The sequence below is a fragment of the Pleuronectes platessa genome, chromosome 2 (assembly GCF_947347685.1).
Source record: "Pleuronectes platessa chromosome 2, fPlePla1.1, whole genome shotgun sequence".
Taxonomy (NCBI): Eukaryota; Metazoa; Chordata; class Actinopteri; order Pleuronectiformes; family Pleuronectidae; genus Pleuronectes; species Pleuronectes platessa.
The window spans coordinates 3,864,498-3,879,875 of record NC_070627.1 but is presented as its reverse complement, the minus strand read 5'-3'; the positions used below and the strand labels follow the sequence as shown (position 1 = coordinate 3,879,875).

General features: G+C 43.0%; 2 protein-coding genes across 9 annotated transcripts in view; both read left to right on the top strand.

The window, feature by feature from the left end:
* Positions 1–4,225, top strand: part of slmapa (sarcolemma associated protein a) — a 46,645-nt gene extending 42,420 nt beyond the window's left edge. For all 8 annotated transcript variants that reach the window (XM_053447357.1, XM_053447334.1, XM_053447385.1 and 5 more), the window contains one exon: positions 1,432–4,225. Coding sequence is in view for 2 of the 8 variants with exons in the window: in XM_053447385.1 (XP_053303360.1) it covers positions 1,432–1,527 (96 nt within the window). In the remaining 6 variants the exon portion in view is untranslated. The remainder of the gene's footprint in view (positions 1–1,431) is intronic.
* Positions 4,226–5,434: 1,209 nt separating this feature from the next.
* The window catches only part of LOC128462062 (filamin-B), a 47,173-nt gene continuing 37,229 nt past the window's right edge, over positions 5,435–15,378 (top strand). The window contains exon 1 of the mRNA XM_053447315.1: positions 5,435–5,913. Coding sequence (XP_053303290.1) covers positions 5,622–5,913 — 292 coding nt within the window. The 5' untranslated portion in view covers positions 5,435–5,621. The remainder of the gene's footprint in view (positions 5,914–15,378) is intronic.

Below are 15,378 nucleotides of genomic sequence, written 5' to 3'. Positions count from 1 at the left end.
CTGTTTTTGATTATTTCATTTGTAAAGGTCAGCTGAGAGTAACTTTTTCCCTATTTGGAATAATTTCAAAGTATTAGAGAAACTTATGGTGTCTTTTCATAAATGAGTTAAAATCTAAATCCTGCAGCAGCTCAGTCGTCAAACACCAACAGGTCTGAATTAGGATTTTTTGATTTGGACTCAGATACATAGATTAAGGTATATTTTCCCTTTAAAGAGCCAGATTCTGACCACCTCTTAACAAAGGTTGGTTACTAACACACTTCCTGCTTCATTCATTCACTGCCACAGCTCCTGCTCACTTTCATGGTTATGGTTTTATTTTCTGCATCATTTTTCTCATCTCTTGTAACAGGGTTTGTGGTTTTCTTCCATTTCCTGCATCCGGTTTGCCGCCTCATCGGTTATTTTTCCATCCCGCTCTGTTTTTCTTTACCTGTTTGCAGGTTTGGTGTTTTGTTCACTCTCTTCAGTGTTTATTTTATTTTCTCATCCTCCAGCCATTGAAACATTCCTCATTCTGTCCATCTTGTTCGTTCTGTGTGGTTTGCTGCTCGTCTCTCTATTCTCTAATGTCTGACCAGTGTTTCCAGTTGTTTGCTGTGGGTGAAAACTGGTCTGTAACTTGTCTGTTTTTCTACTCAGGTAACCTCTCCTGGCTTCTTTACTTTGCTGCTTCCACCTGTTGAAGTTCTTTTATTTACTCCTTTGCTCTTCATCCCCTGAAGTCCCAAAAGACAATATTATTTCCCCTGGCATCCTCTGATATTTAGTTATTCATTTGGTGCATGACTTTCTGGAATAAGACCATCGACGGCTTTTTCATTTTGATGCAGCCGCCTCAAAAGAGTAGAAAGTTAAAAACATCCAGGGTCTGTACAGCAGCTGAAAAAACATTGTACCCCACAATGAGCATTAAATCTTATAGATCTGAATTTTTATTTGGATCTGCACAAAACACACTCATGGTCAACCCTAATCTATTGGATTACTTTTTTCACAATGTTGAAGAAAGTGGAAAAAAAATACCAGATCCTCTCCCTGATGTAGATCTGTGGGGAAATGGGATGCCCCCCCCCCCCCCCCCCCCCCCGTCCTTTCATGGCGGTTTCATGTAGTTTTTGTGTAACATTGTGTTCACACAAACAGACGGAAGCTTCACCTCCTGATAGATTCAACAATAGATTCACTCAAGTAGAACAAAGCCCTCAGTGGATAAAATAAGATAACTCTCCTCCTCTGGGACTTCAGACGCTTTTCTATCATCCTTCTTTCCTGCGGTACTCTCTTCTCTCTCTCTCTCTCCTCCTTCTCTTCCATCTCCTCCCTCTCTCCCTCCTGGTCTTAGTCCAGTTTGAATGAAAAGCTTTGGACCCAGAGATCAAACTAACTGGATCTTCTCTGTGTGTCCTGTGTGTCTCCTCTGGACAGAGCGGCTGGAGTCCCTGGATGCCGGTCATCGCAGTGATGGTCGCTGTGACGGCAGCCGTCCTCTACCCCAACCTCTCCAAGAGCAGCTCCACTTAGGACACATGGACACAGACACACACACACACACACACACACACACACACACACACACACACACACACAGGGCGCTGTGAGGAGAGCATCACTGCTTTACTTGTATAAAGTTAAATTGTACATAATTGTAGAGGGAATATAAAGGTTGTGGTTTCTACAGAAGATTCAGAAGCTTCTCGGTTTATTTTGTTGTTTTTTTTTTTTTTTGTTGGGGTTCTGTATTGTTTTTTTTTGTTTGTTGGTTTTTCTGCAAGCGGGAGTTTCGTTGTCGTTTTTATTCTCGGCTCTCTCAGCTGTGGTGGGGGCTTTTATTTTTTGGTTTTCGTCTTTCTGCTGATTTCTAGGTAACAAATCGTTCTGCAGCAGATCTGAGCTTCCACACGAACGGCCCGAGGTGACGTTCACACACACACACACACGCTCCCCCGCCCGGTTGTAAACGGAACAGGGTGGAGGAACCAAGCACTTCCCAGCGGCCTCGGGGCAGTCGAGGGGAACCACTTCCACATTTACCTCAGAAACTGGTTCATTGGCTCTCAGCGTGTTTAACTGCAGCTCTGCCCGTTTCATCAACACTGACATATTTTAATATTAAGTCGCTCCACACGTTTTTTTTTAACAGCTTTATATGTTGACATCAAAAAGGAGTTTTAATAACTAAAAGTTCATATTGTTGAAACATGGTGTGTATTGATAATAAAGTTGGTTTGTGTCAGATGATCACAAATCCACTGACACCGGGGCTGCCACCTTTTTATTCACTGTTAAAAAGTCAATCTGTAAATATCTGACACTTCCCCGTCACTGGCTTCAGATCAGATTTGACCTAATAAAACAGAGTCTGGTGTTTTCAGACGTCTGGTTTCATCTGAACACAAAGAGGTCGAACTCACTGTCGTCCGTGATGAAGAAGAGCTGTAGACGAGTCATTCACCTGAGTCTGCTGGAAAGTGTTGGTCACGCCGCGGCCGCTTCAGGAAGTCCAGCTCTGCTCTGGTTCCCGTCGGCCATGTTGGATGTTGAACGTGGCGTTTTCTGTTTTCTCTTTGTTTTGTTTGGGGAGTTTTTGGGGTCGGGGGTTTAAACTTGAAGCCAAATTATTAAAAAATAAAAGTCAGATTGATTTTCTTTATTGGCGACACAGTAAAAGGGGTCAAAGTGCCTCTGATGTGACTTACTAACACCACAGTTTGTGTATTTGTGCGGCAAACACTACCACACACACACACTTGCGTAGTGTCTGAGGTGTGTCTGTTGTTTGGAGAGAAGATGGACACTGACCTTCCTTCTCCTGGACTCATGACCTTCACAGTGGAACCTTGATAACTGTCTCTTTAGGACCATGTTGGTTCAGCTCTGGTTCAAACTCAACAACTTCTGGATGGATTCAAATTCGCTTCCCTGAAGATTAATCCCATTGACTTTTGTTGTAGCGCCACCATGTGGTCAAGATATGTTCGAGTCCCACATTTAAGTTAGTGAGAGGAAAGCTGTTTACGATACCCAGTTATATTAATAATTTACTGTTGCTCACCTTAATGCATCGTGTTTTTTCAATCAGGATGCTGCCACCTTTTAATCCTACTGCCAATTCGTCCTGGTGGTCAGTCACCGTACTGCACCACAAAGGTTTTTTTGCACTACAGTCTGTCCCCCCCCCCCCAAAAAAATAGACAAATCTTTGGTTAATGTGCGTTGAAATCAATTTTCAGTCAAATGAGAAGCAGCCTCCTGTGAGCTCAGAGTTTAGGTTTAACTATCGACCCACCGTGTTGATCTATATCCCCCTAAAACATTTGCTTTCGAAAATCTAGTTTAAATCCTAAATTTTCCCAAACCAATGTTTGCCATCGCTGCACATCCTGACACTTTACCACTGTCAGCTGTCGATCTGCGGGGGGGAAACTTCTCTGGCAGGAGATGTGCGTCATGTTTCCTCATGTACACGCAAAACCTGCAAAACCTTTGTTCCACAGAGCAAATGGTGGCCAAACGTTGCAGGGTCCCTGAATGCAGCACAGAGTCCTGCTGAGTCTGAAGTCCACCAGTGAAGAGCTGAGTGACGAGATGTCTGCTGACACACCATCACACCTCATTCTCCTCCAATCAGAGTCTATTTAATGATCCAAGACCTAAGTTATTGATAATAAATATGATAATCTTCTTTAATTTCCTGTTGCCAGCCTCATGACTTATTTACACGACAACATCCACATCTCAAACTGGGAAAAACTCTAAACTCTAAAACCAGACCAGAAGTTTATCAGACCAGTTGAATGTTTTGATCCTCACGTCTCCATCTTCTCTTCAAACACAGTCACACACACTTCAGGCCTCTGCTGAGATCATGTGTGTGTCTGTCTGTGTGTGTGTGTGTGTGTGTTGTTCACACTCTGGACTCTTGAGCAGTGTTTGTCATCATCTGTGTACTCTGTCTTGTCTCCGTGTTTTAAAAAAAGATAAATAAAGAGAGAAAATACAACGAACAAATATTCCTGATGTTTAAAGAGAAGAACACTACAGAACAGTACAGAGAGAGAATTGTAAAATAAAAATGTTATTGAAATGACGTGCTACTAGACTTATTTTGTTAAAATTGTTTAGAGATATGAGAGGGAGCTGTGTAGAGGATATGATTCAGATGATGTGTTTAATATGCAGAGCGACGTTTGGATTAAAGTTGTAGCAAGCTGACCCACCACCTGCTGCTTCCAGCGTCTTCATTCACTGTCCCCTGCACTGAGACACGTTCACAGGTCCAATCACTGGTTCAGACAAGAGATGCACATATTCTGTTTCTACAGCACTTGTCTTACAAACATGGGAATAAACCACTGACCAGACACATGAAAGATAATGTGAAGGAAACTGAAAAACAATAAATTCATTAGGTCTCAACTAAATGTAGTGATATTGGTTTAATATTCTTATATAATATATAGTTATAAGATAATAAAACTGTTTTAAATGCAGGTAAACAGAACCTGTTCAGAAACAGTTTTGCCCTATACTCGATTTTTGACTGATGCTGCATTCAGGGCAGCTCCTGGAAATATGGAAATCACAGATAAAAGTGCTGCATTAAAAGGATTTAGGTACATTATTGAAATGATTGAATAAAGTGGATAGAAACAAAGACATGCTGCGTTTCCTGTTAAGTCACGTGTGAGAGGTCCCACTCCCAGGACGTAACTGAACTCATCAAGAGAATAACAGTATTTGCAACATTGATGAGAATAAACTTTTTATAATATAATGTAAAGTTTGTCAATGTTTAAGGTATTTGAACATCAGAAAATGTCTGATAGAGACGAAGGAGCCACGATGACAAATGAACCAAAAATGTGACGGTCACAAAATGTTTGAGTTTTTTGTCTCGTTCCTGTTTTCTTATAGATTTTGTAACAAAATATATTGATCACAAGATGTTTCATTCTATTTTCCTCCATTTGAAAGCAATAAAACACAATAAAGAAGAAGCTGAACGGTCTCAGAGCATTTCCCTTTGTCATAGAATCTATAACAAAAATGTTCACATGTTTTCAGAGCAATATATTTTGTTATAGAATCAATAGTGGGCAGTAAAACACCAGTTTAAATTTTTTAGGAGTTTCCAGAATATTGCATTTTTGTCATGGAATCTATAACAAAAATGTGAGGGTCACAAAAAGTTCCTGTTTTTTGGCTCGTTCCTGTTTTATTATAGATTCTATAACAAACATGTTTTATTCACTTTCCGCCAATATAAAAGAGATAAAACACTATAAGGAGAAGCTGATGAGAAAATAATTTAATTGATCACAAAAAAAGTTTCATTATATCTCCTTCCTGTGGGAGGCGCTAAAACACCAGTGACGCCTCCTCAGTTAAACCCCCCTCCCAAGGAAGAAGCCGAACATTCCCAGTTTGCGGAGCGGCACCTGAAGGCAGCAGCAGCAGCCACCAGTGTCCGTGCGGTTCAGAAACTTCAAACTTCAGCGGCTCGCAGCAGAAACTCCGCGGGAACACGAAGCTCATATCCCCGCTGCACTCACCCCCCAAGAGACACCCCCCACCCCGAGAGCCACCGGCGGCATACCCCGCGGAGCCCGAGGAAGATGCCGGCCACAGAGAAGGACCTGGCGGAGGACGCCCCGTGGAAGAAGATCCAGCAGAACACCTTCACCCGCTGGACCAACGAGCACCTCAAGTGCGTCAACAAGCGGATCGTGGACCTGCAGCTGGACCTGGGGGACGGGCTGCGGCTCATCGCGCTGCTGGAGGTGCTGAGCCACCAGAAGATGTTCCGCAAGTACCACCCGAGGCCCAACTTCAGGCAGATGAAGCTGGAGAACGTGTCGGTGGCGCTGGAGTTCCTGGAGAAGGAGAACATCAAGCTGGTCTCCATAGGTGAGTCCCCCCCCCTCACCCCCGTGGGTCCGCTCCAGAAGAGCCAAGATGGCAGCTCCCGGAGCCACTGGTACCGATTCACATGTCCGAGCACCAGCGGGTTGATTGTGTTGTTAATGGGACCAGTTCGAGCCCCAGAACACAGGCTGCACACCGGACTCGCTTTAAAAATCCAGAGTTTTAGTGTGTAATTGTGTTTTTCACCCTAATTTCTATAACTCACACTTTTATAAATGATTTATCCTGAATCAGCTGGAAAGGCTTTTCAATTCGGCTCACACGTGATTTCACATTTCCTCTAAAGTCTGAGTTTAGTGGACTCACCTGGCTGCGTGTGGGAGACAGAGGATCCACAGGAAATCACCCTTTTAACAGTGAACATGTTTAATTGAATTTCAATTAATCAAGTTTTAATTCTTCATTTGTCTCAGAGAACTTAACAAAATGCAAAATCCTCTGTTCTTCACCCTAAACAAGAGTAAAACTACAAAAAAAAACTTTTGAACAAGGGAAAATACTTACAAACATCAGTGGGAGTTACATATTTTTACAGTTTTTAACATAATGGAAAAGTGAGTGAATGTTTGAACTGGTTTATACAGAAGGAAATGTCTGATAGGGATGAAGGGATCAATGAATGGAGGAGTTATTGTCTGTAATGGTGGAACATGTGAGGAGACATGTTGTATATCATCGTCCTCGATCAGCCACCAACACAACAGCGTGCTTTATTCAGCTTTTATAAAAAACTCCACTTGTGTTTTATAATTTGAGACCAAAGTTCAGTTTTTTAGTCTTTTCCTGTTAGTTTTTCACGACAATGTGAAGGAGCCTGTTAGTGGAAGATCTTTGTGAGGCAGAAACAATAACGTACCTTTAATTCAACTTTCGTGAGATTTGCTTCTATCGTAGTTGGTTCTGTTTTCACGGTGACTCTCTTACACTCGGCTCTGGGGTGTGACAGGAAGTCAACACCAGACTGAGCTCAGGAATTGTGCAATCTCAGGTCGATGTGCTCACCTGTGACATGAGTCATCGTGAATTATTGCTGTGGGAAAGTTCTAGACTTTAAACAAACCAATCTTCAAATCAGCAGATACGATAATAAATGAAGCCATTGTTATGTAGAAAAAATGAATTTCAAATGTCCACACCCTGGTGAACTAAACCCATTCATCCCTCGATCCTGTGATAAAGATCGGTTCACGTGGTGATGACCGATTTTTAAATCAGTGCTGGCACCAGCAGCATTAAAGGTTCAGTGTGTCGGAGTTAGTGACATCTAGTGGTGAAGTTGCACATTGCACCTCACCTTCCAAACACGACCGAGAACCTGTGGTAGCTTCAGTTGTCATAAAAACTCAAAATGTGTTTAGTTTGTCCTGTCTGGGCTCCTGTAAAGAACATGGCTGCCTCCGTAGAGGGGACCCACTGCTGATGTGATTATAAAGTACTTAAATATAAAGTATTTAAATATTAACGCCCCATTCAAGGGTAAAGAAAACTACAACTCGTACAATTAGGATTAAACACAATCGTAAAAAAGTAAGTTCTGTGTTGAAAGAGTATTTTAGTCCCCGGCTCTTGAACTTGCTCATATCATCAAATCTCCGCCTCCACCTGACCAGAGCCAATCAGGGTCCAGAATGAAGCGTCAGCGTTTCAGACGTTTCAGCCTAAACACTCTGAATGGTTGAATGGTTATAGATCTTTATTTAATAGACATGTGTTCAGGTGTCGCTCTGCTGCTGATGGAGGAGCAGAGTTCAGCAGCTCTGCTTCTTCATCAGCAGCTCTATCAACAAGCTGACAGAGCAGTTAACACAAACACAGACACGCACACAGACACACACATACACACGGAGAGACACACAGTTTTTTTGTAAGAAACATCTCAGGCCAATATTAGTGACCTCATCTCATATCTGTGGTCAGACCTGCAGACAGGACCAGGTGTGTGTGTCTGTGTGAGTGTGTGTGTGTGTGTGTGTTGTTTCCTTTGACAAATCCTCGTCTTCAGTCATTCGGCTCAAATTCAGAGTCAGACCAGAACGTAAACTGTCATCCAGGCTCTGTCCCTCGCCGCCTTGAGTGCGTCCATGTGCGTCCCACATCTGAAACATGCCCGAGCGCACACTGGATGCACACTTCTCCAATCACCACTTCAAAGCTGCGTTCAGAGCAAAGCGTATCCCACAATCCACCAGGGCCGGCTGCTCTCAGTTTGGTAATAATACACAGATTAGTTGAGCTGTGTGGACAACGGGTGCCTCGTCTATCGTCTCATCCGCTGTCCACTGTCTTCAGCCTCCAGAAAGTCAAACTGGGGACGTGGACAAATGTGGAAAGTGTAATGTCTGTGAATTGACTCGGTACAAAGAGGAGGAGCTACAACACGTTAAAGAGACGCACAATGTTTTGTCAGTGTCTCTGTCCTCGAGTGTGTAACTGGTGAATGTAAAAGTTCTGCACAGTTAAAGATGTGTGGTAGAAGGACGTCCTCTCCTCTGCAGAAAACACAGACGCTCCTGAATCACCTCGTCTGGCTCACAACATCATGACCCCCCCCCCCCCCCCCCCCCCCTTCTGACACGCCCCCTTATAAAACCCTTATGTTGCAACCGAGTATGAATTCTCCTCTTCCGGTGAAGATGGTGGACGACCGGGGTCAAGACCTCGTAACTGACTCAATGCTTTTTCCATCTGTTTCAAGTCCAGATGAGATTTTCACAAATCTGTAATAAGAGCGAGAAGGTGGTTGTTGTGGGAGGAGTCTTGGAGGTAGAGACACCTGGAGAAGCTGCTTCCAACATCTCTAATAGAACAGAACATGAGCAGAATGCGTTTCCTTCCAGTGTGACCCGGTGAACTCTGAGTAGCGTCCACGTGTGGCTGCTCTTTACGGGCACTCAGCCGTCACCAGACATACGTCACACGTGCACTTTATTACTTGTGAATTCCACACGTGTGGTTATTGGGGACGGATCCCGAATAATCCTCGGTGTGTTTCCACAGCTGAACTGAGCTCACGAGCGGAGCCGCTTGTTTTTGTCTGAGTCTGTCGGCACCGGGGGTCAGTTGAAATCCAGACGTCTGTAATGAGAAAGTTCTCCTGGACTCAACGGGAGCTTTTCTACCTTATGTGAGATCAGTGTCTGAGGAAAGTGTGAAAGTGTGTGAGTGTGAAAGTGTGTGAGTGTGAAGCCGGCGCTGAGGCTTGTCGGTGTTTGGTGATGAGAGCGAGCCGAGGTCCAAATGTGCCCGATGATGTAAAACTGAGGAGGTTTGATTTTCCACAGAACAGAGGAAATGACTGGCTGGGTGGGACGAACACACACACACACACACACACACACACAATGAGGCAGAGCTTGTCATGTTTTAGTTTTCAGAGATGAGCCAACGAGGTCGAGAGAAAAGTATTTTCATAGTAATAATTAGAGCTGAAATAAAACATTAGTCAGTCGTCAGAAGATTTAAAGTCCAGTGACTGATCGGTTTCTAATGTCCTCTGGGTCTGTCAGTGGGTCTGTCAGTGGGTCTGTCAGTGGGTCTGTCAGTGGGTCTGTCAGTGGGTCTGTCAGTGGGTCTGTCAGTGGGTCTGTCGATTCGCCTGAAGGGCTACTCTCTTTAATCCAGGTGATATGAACTTCTCAGATGTAAGGCGAAGTAACCGTTGTGACTTTATCAGTGCACCAGTAAGAAACCACAGTGAGTCAGTGGTGTGGACACACGCTGGGTGGGATCCAGTGTAACGTCCGTCTGTCAGATGCCTCACCTGCATGACGGAGGGGGGGGAGAGAGCGTGGGAAGGAGCTGTTTGCAGACAGAGCGGTGGAACCCAGCGCCTCCTTTTCAATTACCAGTGTGTGTTAATGGGAGGCTGTGGTGCGGGGCCCCTCCTGTGAGGCCCCTGGTCTTTTGTCCACAGCACGCAGGAACATTTTCAGCCCGTCTCCAGTTTCGTGTTTAATGTTTTGATACTTATTCTGCAGTCTGTATATCTTCAGGCTCTTCTCTGCTGTTCCATCAGTTCCTCAATGCTCTGCCGTGGGCGGGGGGGGGCAGCAGGTTGTCGTCCTAGGGGTTTAACCCACATGTCGTGTAAACACCGGATTCACTCGCTCCATCTCACAGATCCCACAAAGTTATGTTTCAAAGTAATTAAAGCAATTAAAAATTGTTCCTCCTTCACAGTTATGTTTGTTTCTGTCTGATTGTGTAAAGAGGCAGTGTGTACACAAGTGTGTTCGCACAAACTCTACAAAAACACCTCAAAGGGAAAGATTGGTGAGAAGTATACAGGAATGTTATCTTTATTGATAATAAACTTTAATGTTAATAGATCAATATAAGTATAATAACCGTTGTTAATAATTCCATCTCTGCAGAACAGACTGCTGAATACAAATTCCATTATTTTACTAGTACTTGTTGAAAATATGGTTTTAATGGTTTTTCAAATCTTCCTTAGAAACTGAACAAGTGAGTCTCAACCGGATGACGCACTGGTTTGGTCCTTTGATGTTTGACTTTAAAGAGGAAATCTGTTCATTTATGGTGTGTGTGTGTTGGGGGTGTGTTTGTGTGTGTGTGTGTGTACACAAGTGTTGCTTGAAGAGGGTGTTGGCTGTCGGCTTGTTCAGGCAGGTGTGTTGCATCATGGCTCCAGGAGGTTTGAAGGAGGTTTGATTGGCACTGAAATGATTTGTCGGTGAATCACTCAGAACACATTAAGATGAATTCCTGGCTGCTGTAAACTCACCAGTGATGACATGTTTCTTCATGTGTTTATAGATAATGTGTGAAGTTTTACACAAACCAGACGACACTGAGACACTGGAGAGGTTTGTCTCCACCTGAGGATCAAAAAGTCCAGTGTTTGATTTCCCTTTTTAGCTCAAGTTTGGTCTCTTCCATCTCCGGAGTTAAATATGTGGCTCTTCTGCTGCTAAACGCTTCACGCTCCAAATCAAGTTGATATTTAACTGTGTTCGATTCTGGACTGATGAATCACTGTGGATTTATTACTGCTCATCTGCAACTCTGTAAATGTGCCATAGAATTTACAGTTAAGAGCTGAAATATGATAAAAGTTGTATTGTATTTTACGTATACTTCTGAAAGTCTGTGGCAGCAAATATGATAAAAATCAAGCTGTAAATATAAATGAAGCTTATTCTATTCAACAAGTTCATACAATGTTGATTAAGCAGCAGCAGGTGATGTTTATCAGGGTTTTTAAGCTGATGCTTCTTGTGCGTTACCTGTTCTTACACACACAACACACACACACACACACAACACGCACACAGACACACACACAGTCGGAGAGCAGCTGGTGAACATCGTGGAACATTTAGATGCTCGACAGAACAAAAACAGAACAACACGTGATTCACACGGACACGATAATGCCCCCCCCCCCCCCCCCCGCATCTGCTGGATGTGTAAATAAGGACACCAGCAATTAGACGCTGGAGCAAGCTGTGAGGCTTTCAGGAAAACAAAGTGGTAAACAACGAGCCGTTCTTTTTTAAATCTTTAATTCGTGAGTGAAATGAATGTGTGTGTGTGTGCTCGGAAAAAACGGAATGAACAGGCCCGACGGGATCTGTAGCTTTCAGTGGGCACCTCACTCAGGTAGTTGACCTCATTCCCTCTCCTACCACACACACCACACTCTCACACACAGTTAACCAGCGTGGTGCCTCCAGGCTGTGTTTTTGTGACATGACTCATTTAGAAGAAAGAAATTCCCGATTTTCAGTGAAGTGACTGTGTTTAATAAACGTATCTGTTTCAGTGCATCAGCCTACGTGCACTTCATTAGACTCAAGGATGAACTGAATTTGGAGGTCAAAGGTCAAGGTCACTGTGACACTTGTGAACACATTATCTGAAGAACGCCTCGAGAGACTCCTTTCCAATTTGCCACAAATGCTCAAGTAGACCCGTTGGATTAATTGATTTAGGTTTGGGAGGTCAAAGGTCAAGGGCACGTTCATGATATCTCAAGTCTGTCCTCAGGGAATTTCTTTTTAAACTTCGAATTTGATTGTTGGAGGCAGAAATCTGCAGGGAGGTATTGGATATAGGATTTGGTCCGACTCAGATCCTGGATCAGAGTTTAGAAGTGAAGACACTGACAAACTCAAGTAATTCAAATGTAGCACATGATTCAGCTGAAACTGATTTGAAACATTGTTTTTCACTTTCATCACAACAAAGAATGATTGGTATGGAGGAAGACACACACACACATTATTTCATACACACACACACACACACACACACACACACAGAGGGAGAACAGAGTCCCAAGGTCAGCAGGGAATGAGGTACATTCCACCTGTTCTCAGGCCAACCTCAGTAAATATAGTCAGTGATTGGCTGGAGTTGACTGTGGGTGGGGGGAGGAGGTGTGGTAGATTTGAAGGAGAAGTGTCACACGTGACCTCAATGACCCGGAGCGGCCTCGTGCTGCGTTCAGGTCCTGTGAGATGGAGGACAGACAAGAGGACAGACAGGACACTGAGTTCAGGTCTGACTGTGAAGAGGACGTCAGGACGTTGGCTGCTTTGAGCTAATGAGCCGTTAACATGTGGTTTAAACTTCAGAGTTTATCCATCCAAGACAGTAGAGACTGTAATGTGCAATGACATGTAAAGGTCTCCCATGTCTTTAACTCACAGGTGGCAGCAGTGTTTGCATCGGGCCTGTTCTCTCACCATCATAATTCTTTCTGTTAGTTTCTCTCCTCCAGAAGCTGCTTTAATATTTGTGACCTTTGCCCTCGTGGTTTGTTTTTACTGCACACGTTGTGAAAGTATCGACGTCTGAAGATGAAGTGGTTTCAAAGTCCAGATTCTCTGATTTGGATCCTTGTTTACTGCCTCTGGAGATTATCACTGTTTACTAATCACAACCAGATCACTAATGACAACCAGATCATTGATCAGAACCAGATCACTAATCACAACCAGGTCACTAATCAGAACCAGATCACTAATCAGAACCAGATCACTCATCACAACCGGATCACTAATCACGTCACTTGCAGAAAGGTAAATAACATTTATAAGATATAAGTCACTGAACCGTCCAGGGGAGCTGTGGTTGTGATTCTCTTGTTTGAAGGATGGATTTCAGATTAAAGAATCATGACTTGTGTTGCCCGAATAGAAACCAAATTTTTGTCTGGGTAAGAAATCAGAGATGAGAGAACTATTCTCAGGCTGTGGCTAGAACTTGAAGAAGCAGAACTTGTGCTGTAAATCCCAAAAAAAGAAAAACATGTATTTTGCAGAGCTGCTGTAAAATCCGACATATTTGGTTAAAACCAAACTATCAAAGTGATCCTGTTACTCGAGCTTATTGTGGAAATTAATTTTCTGACATGGCGCTAGATCCCAACCTCCCAACCTCCATCGAGCGTTAGCCTCAAATCAGATCCTCTCTCTGTTCATACTCACACACTTCACGTGCACGGTGCACGTCAAGGAGACGCGTTGGAAATCGTAGATTAACGTGTCCTGAAAACAACCACATGAAGCTCGAGGGACTCGGCCCACAGCCCCATTCAGGTGTGAGTGAACTGTAAAACACACACACAGACACACACACTGAGCTTCTGTGTTGCTGCAGAAAAGGTAACATGAGAGAGGCAAGGATATTGATTTACACACACACACTCACACTAACACTCACATACATACACACACACACACTCACACACACACAGAAAGCACCATTGTTGCTCTCAGGTCTAAATGCAGCAGCTCTGTGCAGGTTTTTCCAACATGAAGTTAAAAGCAACAAAGTGTCGCAGTAAAATCCACTTTGACAAACGTTCATAACAGGAAGTTGTGTTTCACAGTCTGTTTCTTTCAGAGTCAAAACGATGTAAACACCAGTTAAGTGTAAACATGTTTGTTTGTTTTCAATAATTTTCAATGTGGTGAGAAAATCACCAATAACCATAATTGTTGGTTATGGCCCTGTTATCCATTATGTAACAAGAAAACAACGAACCAATGATAGAAAACTGAAAATCAATCATGTCAGCTTTTAACATACAGTTAGAAATGAGCTCTTAAAGGGACAGGATGCTCAAACTGGAGTAATATTAGAACCGCGTGGTTCAGTGTCTGAATCCACTCAGATGCAATGAATGAAAAAAACTAAATGTACAATACAAACACACACCTGTCCTTTTGTCCTCATCACATCCTGTTGTCTCACAGCAGACGCCCAAGTCTTTATGAAGCTGGACTGTTGTCATCATGTCGCTGGTTTCATTGTTATCCTGCACAGAGACGCCTTTGTTGTGTGGGGATGTAACATCTCACACACACACAAACACACACACAATCACACACGCACACACAAATATGATGCAGAGTTCAGGACAGTCACTAAATATTAGTTTAATGATCAGTCTGACGGGGAGATGACAGAGAAAGAGACTGTCTCTCTGTCTGTTCTTTCTCTTTTAAACACACACACACACACACACACACGTCTGTCTGTGTGTGTGTCTGTCTGTGTGCGTGTTTGTGGTTCCAGTGGTTCACTGAGGATTGTGATAGTCACAGTGGTGGTGAACCTCCTGCAGTCTGGCTCAGCTACAAACATCTCAAACTCTGCTCCTCTCATTCACTCTGCTTCCATTTACTTCCTCTTTTCTTTTCATCTTCTTTTCCTTCTCTCTCTTCTTTTCCTTCTCTCTCTTCTTTTCTCTTTTCTCTCCAGTTTATCTTTTCCTCACTGGCTGAATTGAGTCTGTATCACTCTGTATCACTGAGTATAAAAACGTTTTCCATTCTTATTAACTCAGTCTGAAAGTTCTCGAGATCAACTCAGTCATCTCTGCCTTCGGGGGCAGAGCAGATTTGAATATAATAATTTAATATTTCTGTTTGCAAACGATTTAATATTTACACATCCAGCAGGTACAGAGGAACATTATGGCTCATTTGGAATCATGATGAATGTGAAGTCCAATATTTACTTGTTTTTATCTCTATCTTTGGTCTCCTCCTCCTCCTGTGGCGAAGTTTTTTATGCTTTTGCCTAAAAAATGAGAGTAATTAATCAATTATAAAAAATGTGTGGATTTTGGCATCTTTTGTTAAGTTATATCAATGTTTTGAAAAAGTACTGCTTTGGTATTAGTACAAAAAAAATCAGCCGTCAAGTATAAACATAAATAATTAGATCAATAGTTTTTCTAGACTTTTTTTAATTTTAATTTTCTTCCAGTTTCCTTCTCATCTTGTGTCTTTACTTTCGTTTAATGAAGTCAAATGTCTGCAGGATTATTAGAATGTTTTCCCAGTTGAAACTGGTTTTTATCTCGACTCGACTCTCTCCCCCCCCCCGGCTCCATGTAGAAACAGGGTTTGAACTTTTCATTGACTTTCAGACTCGTGGCTTCTGAACTTCATTCTGCTCTTTGATTGT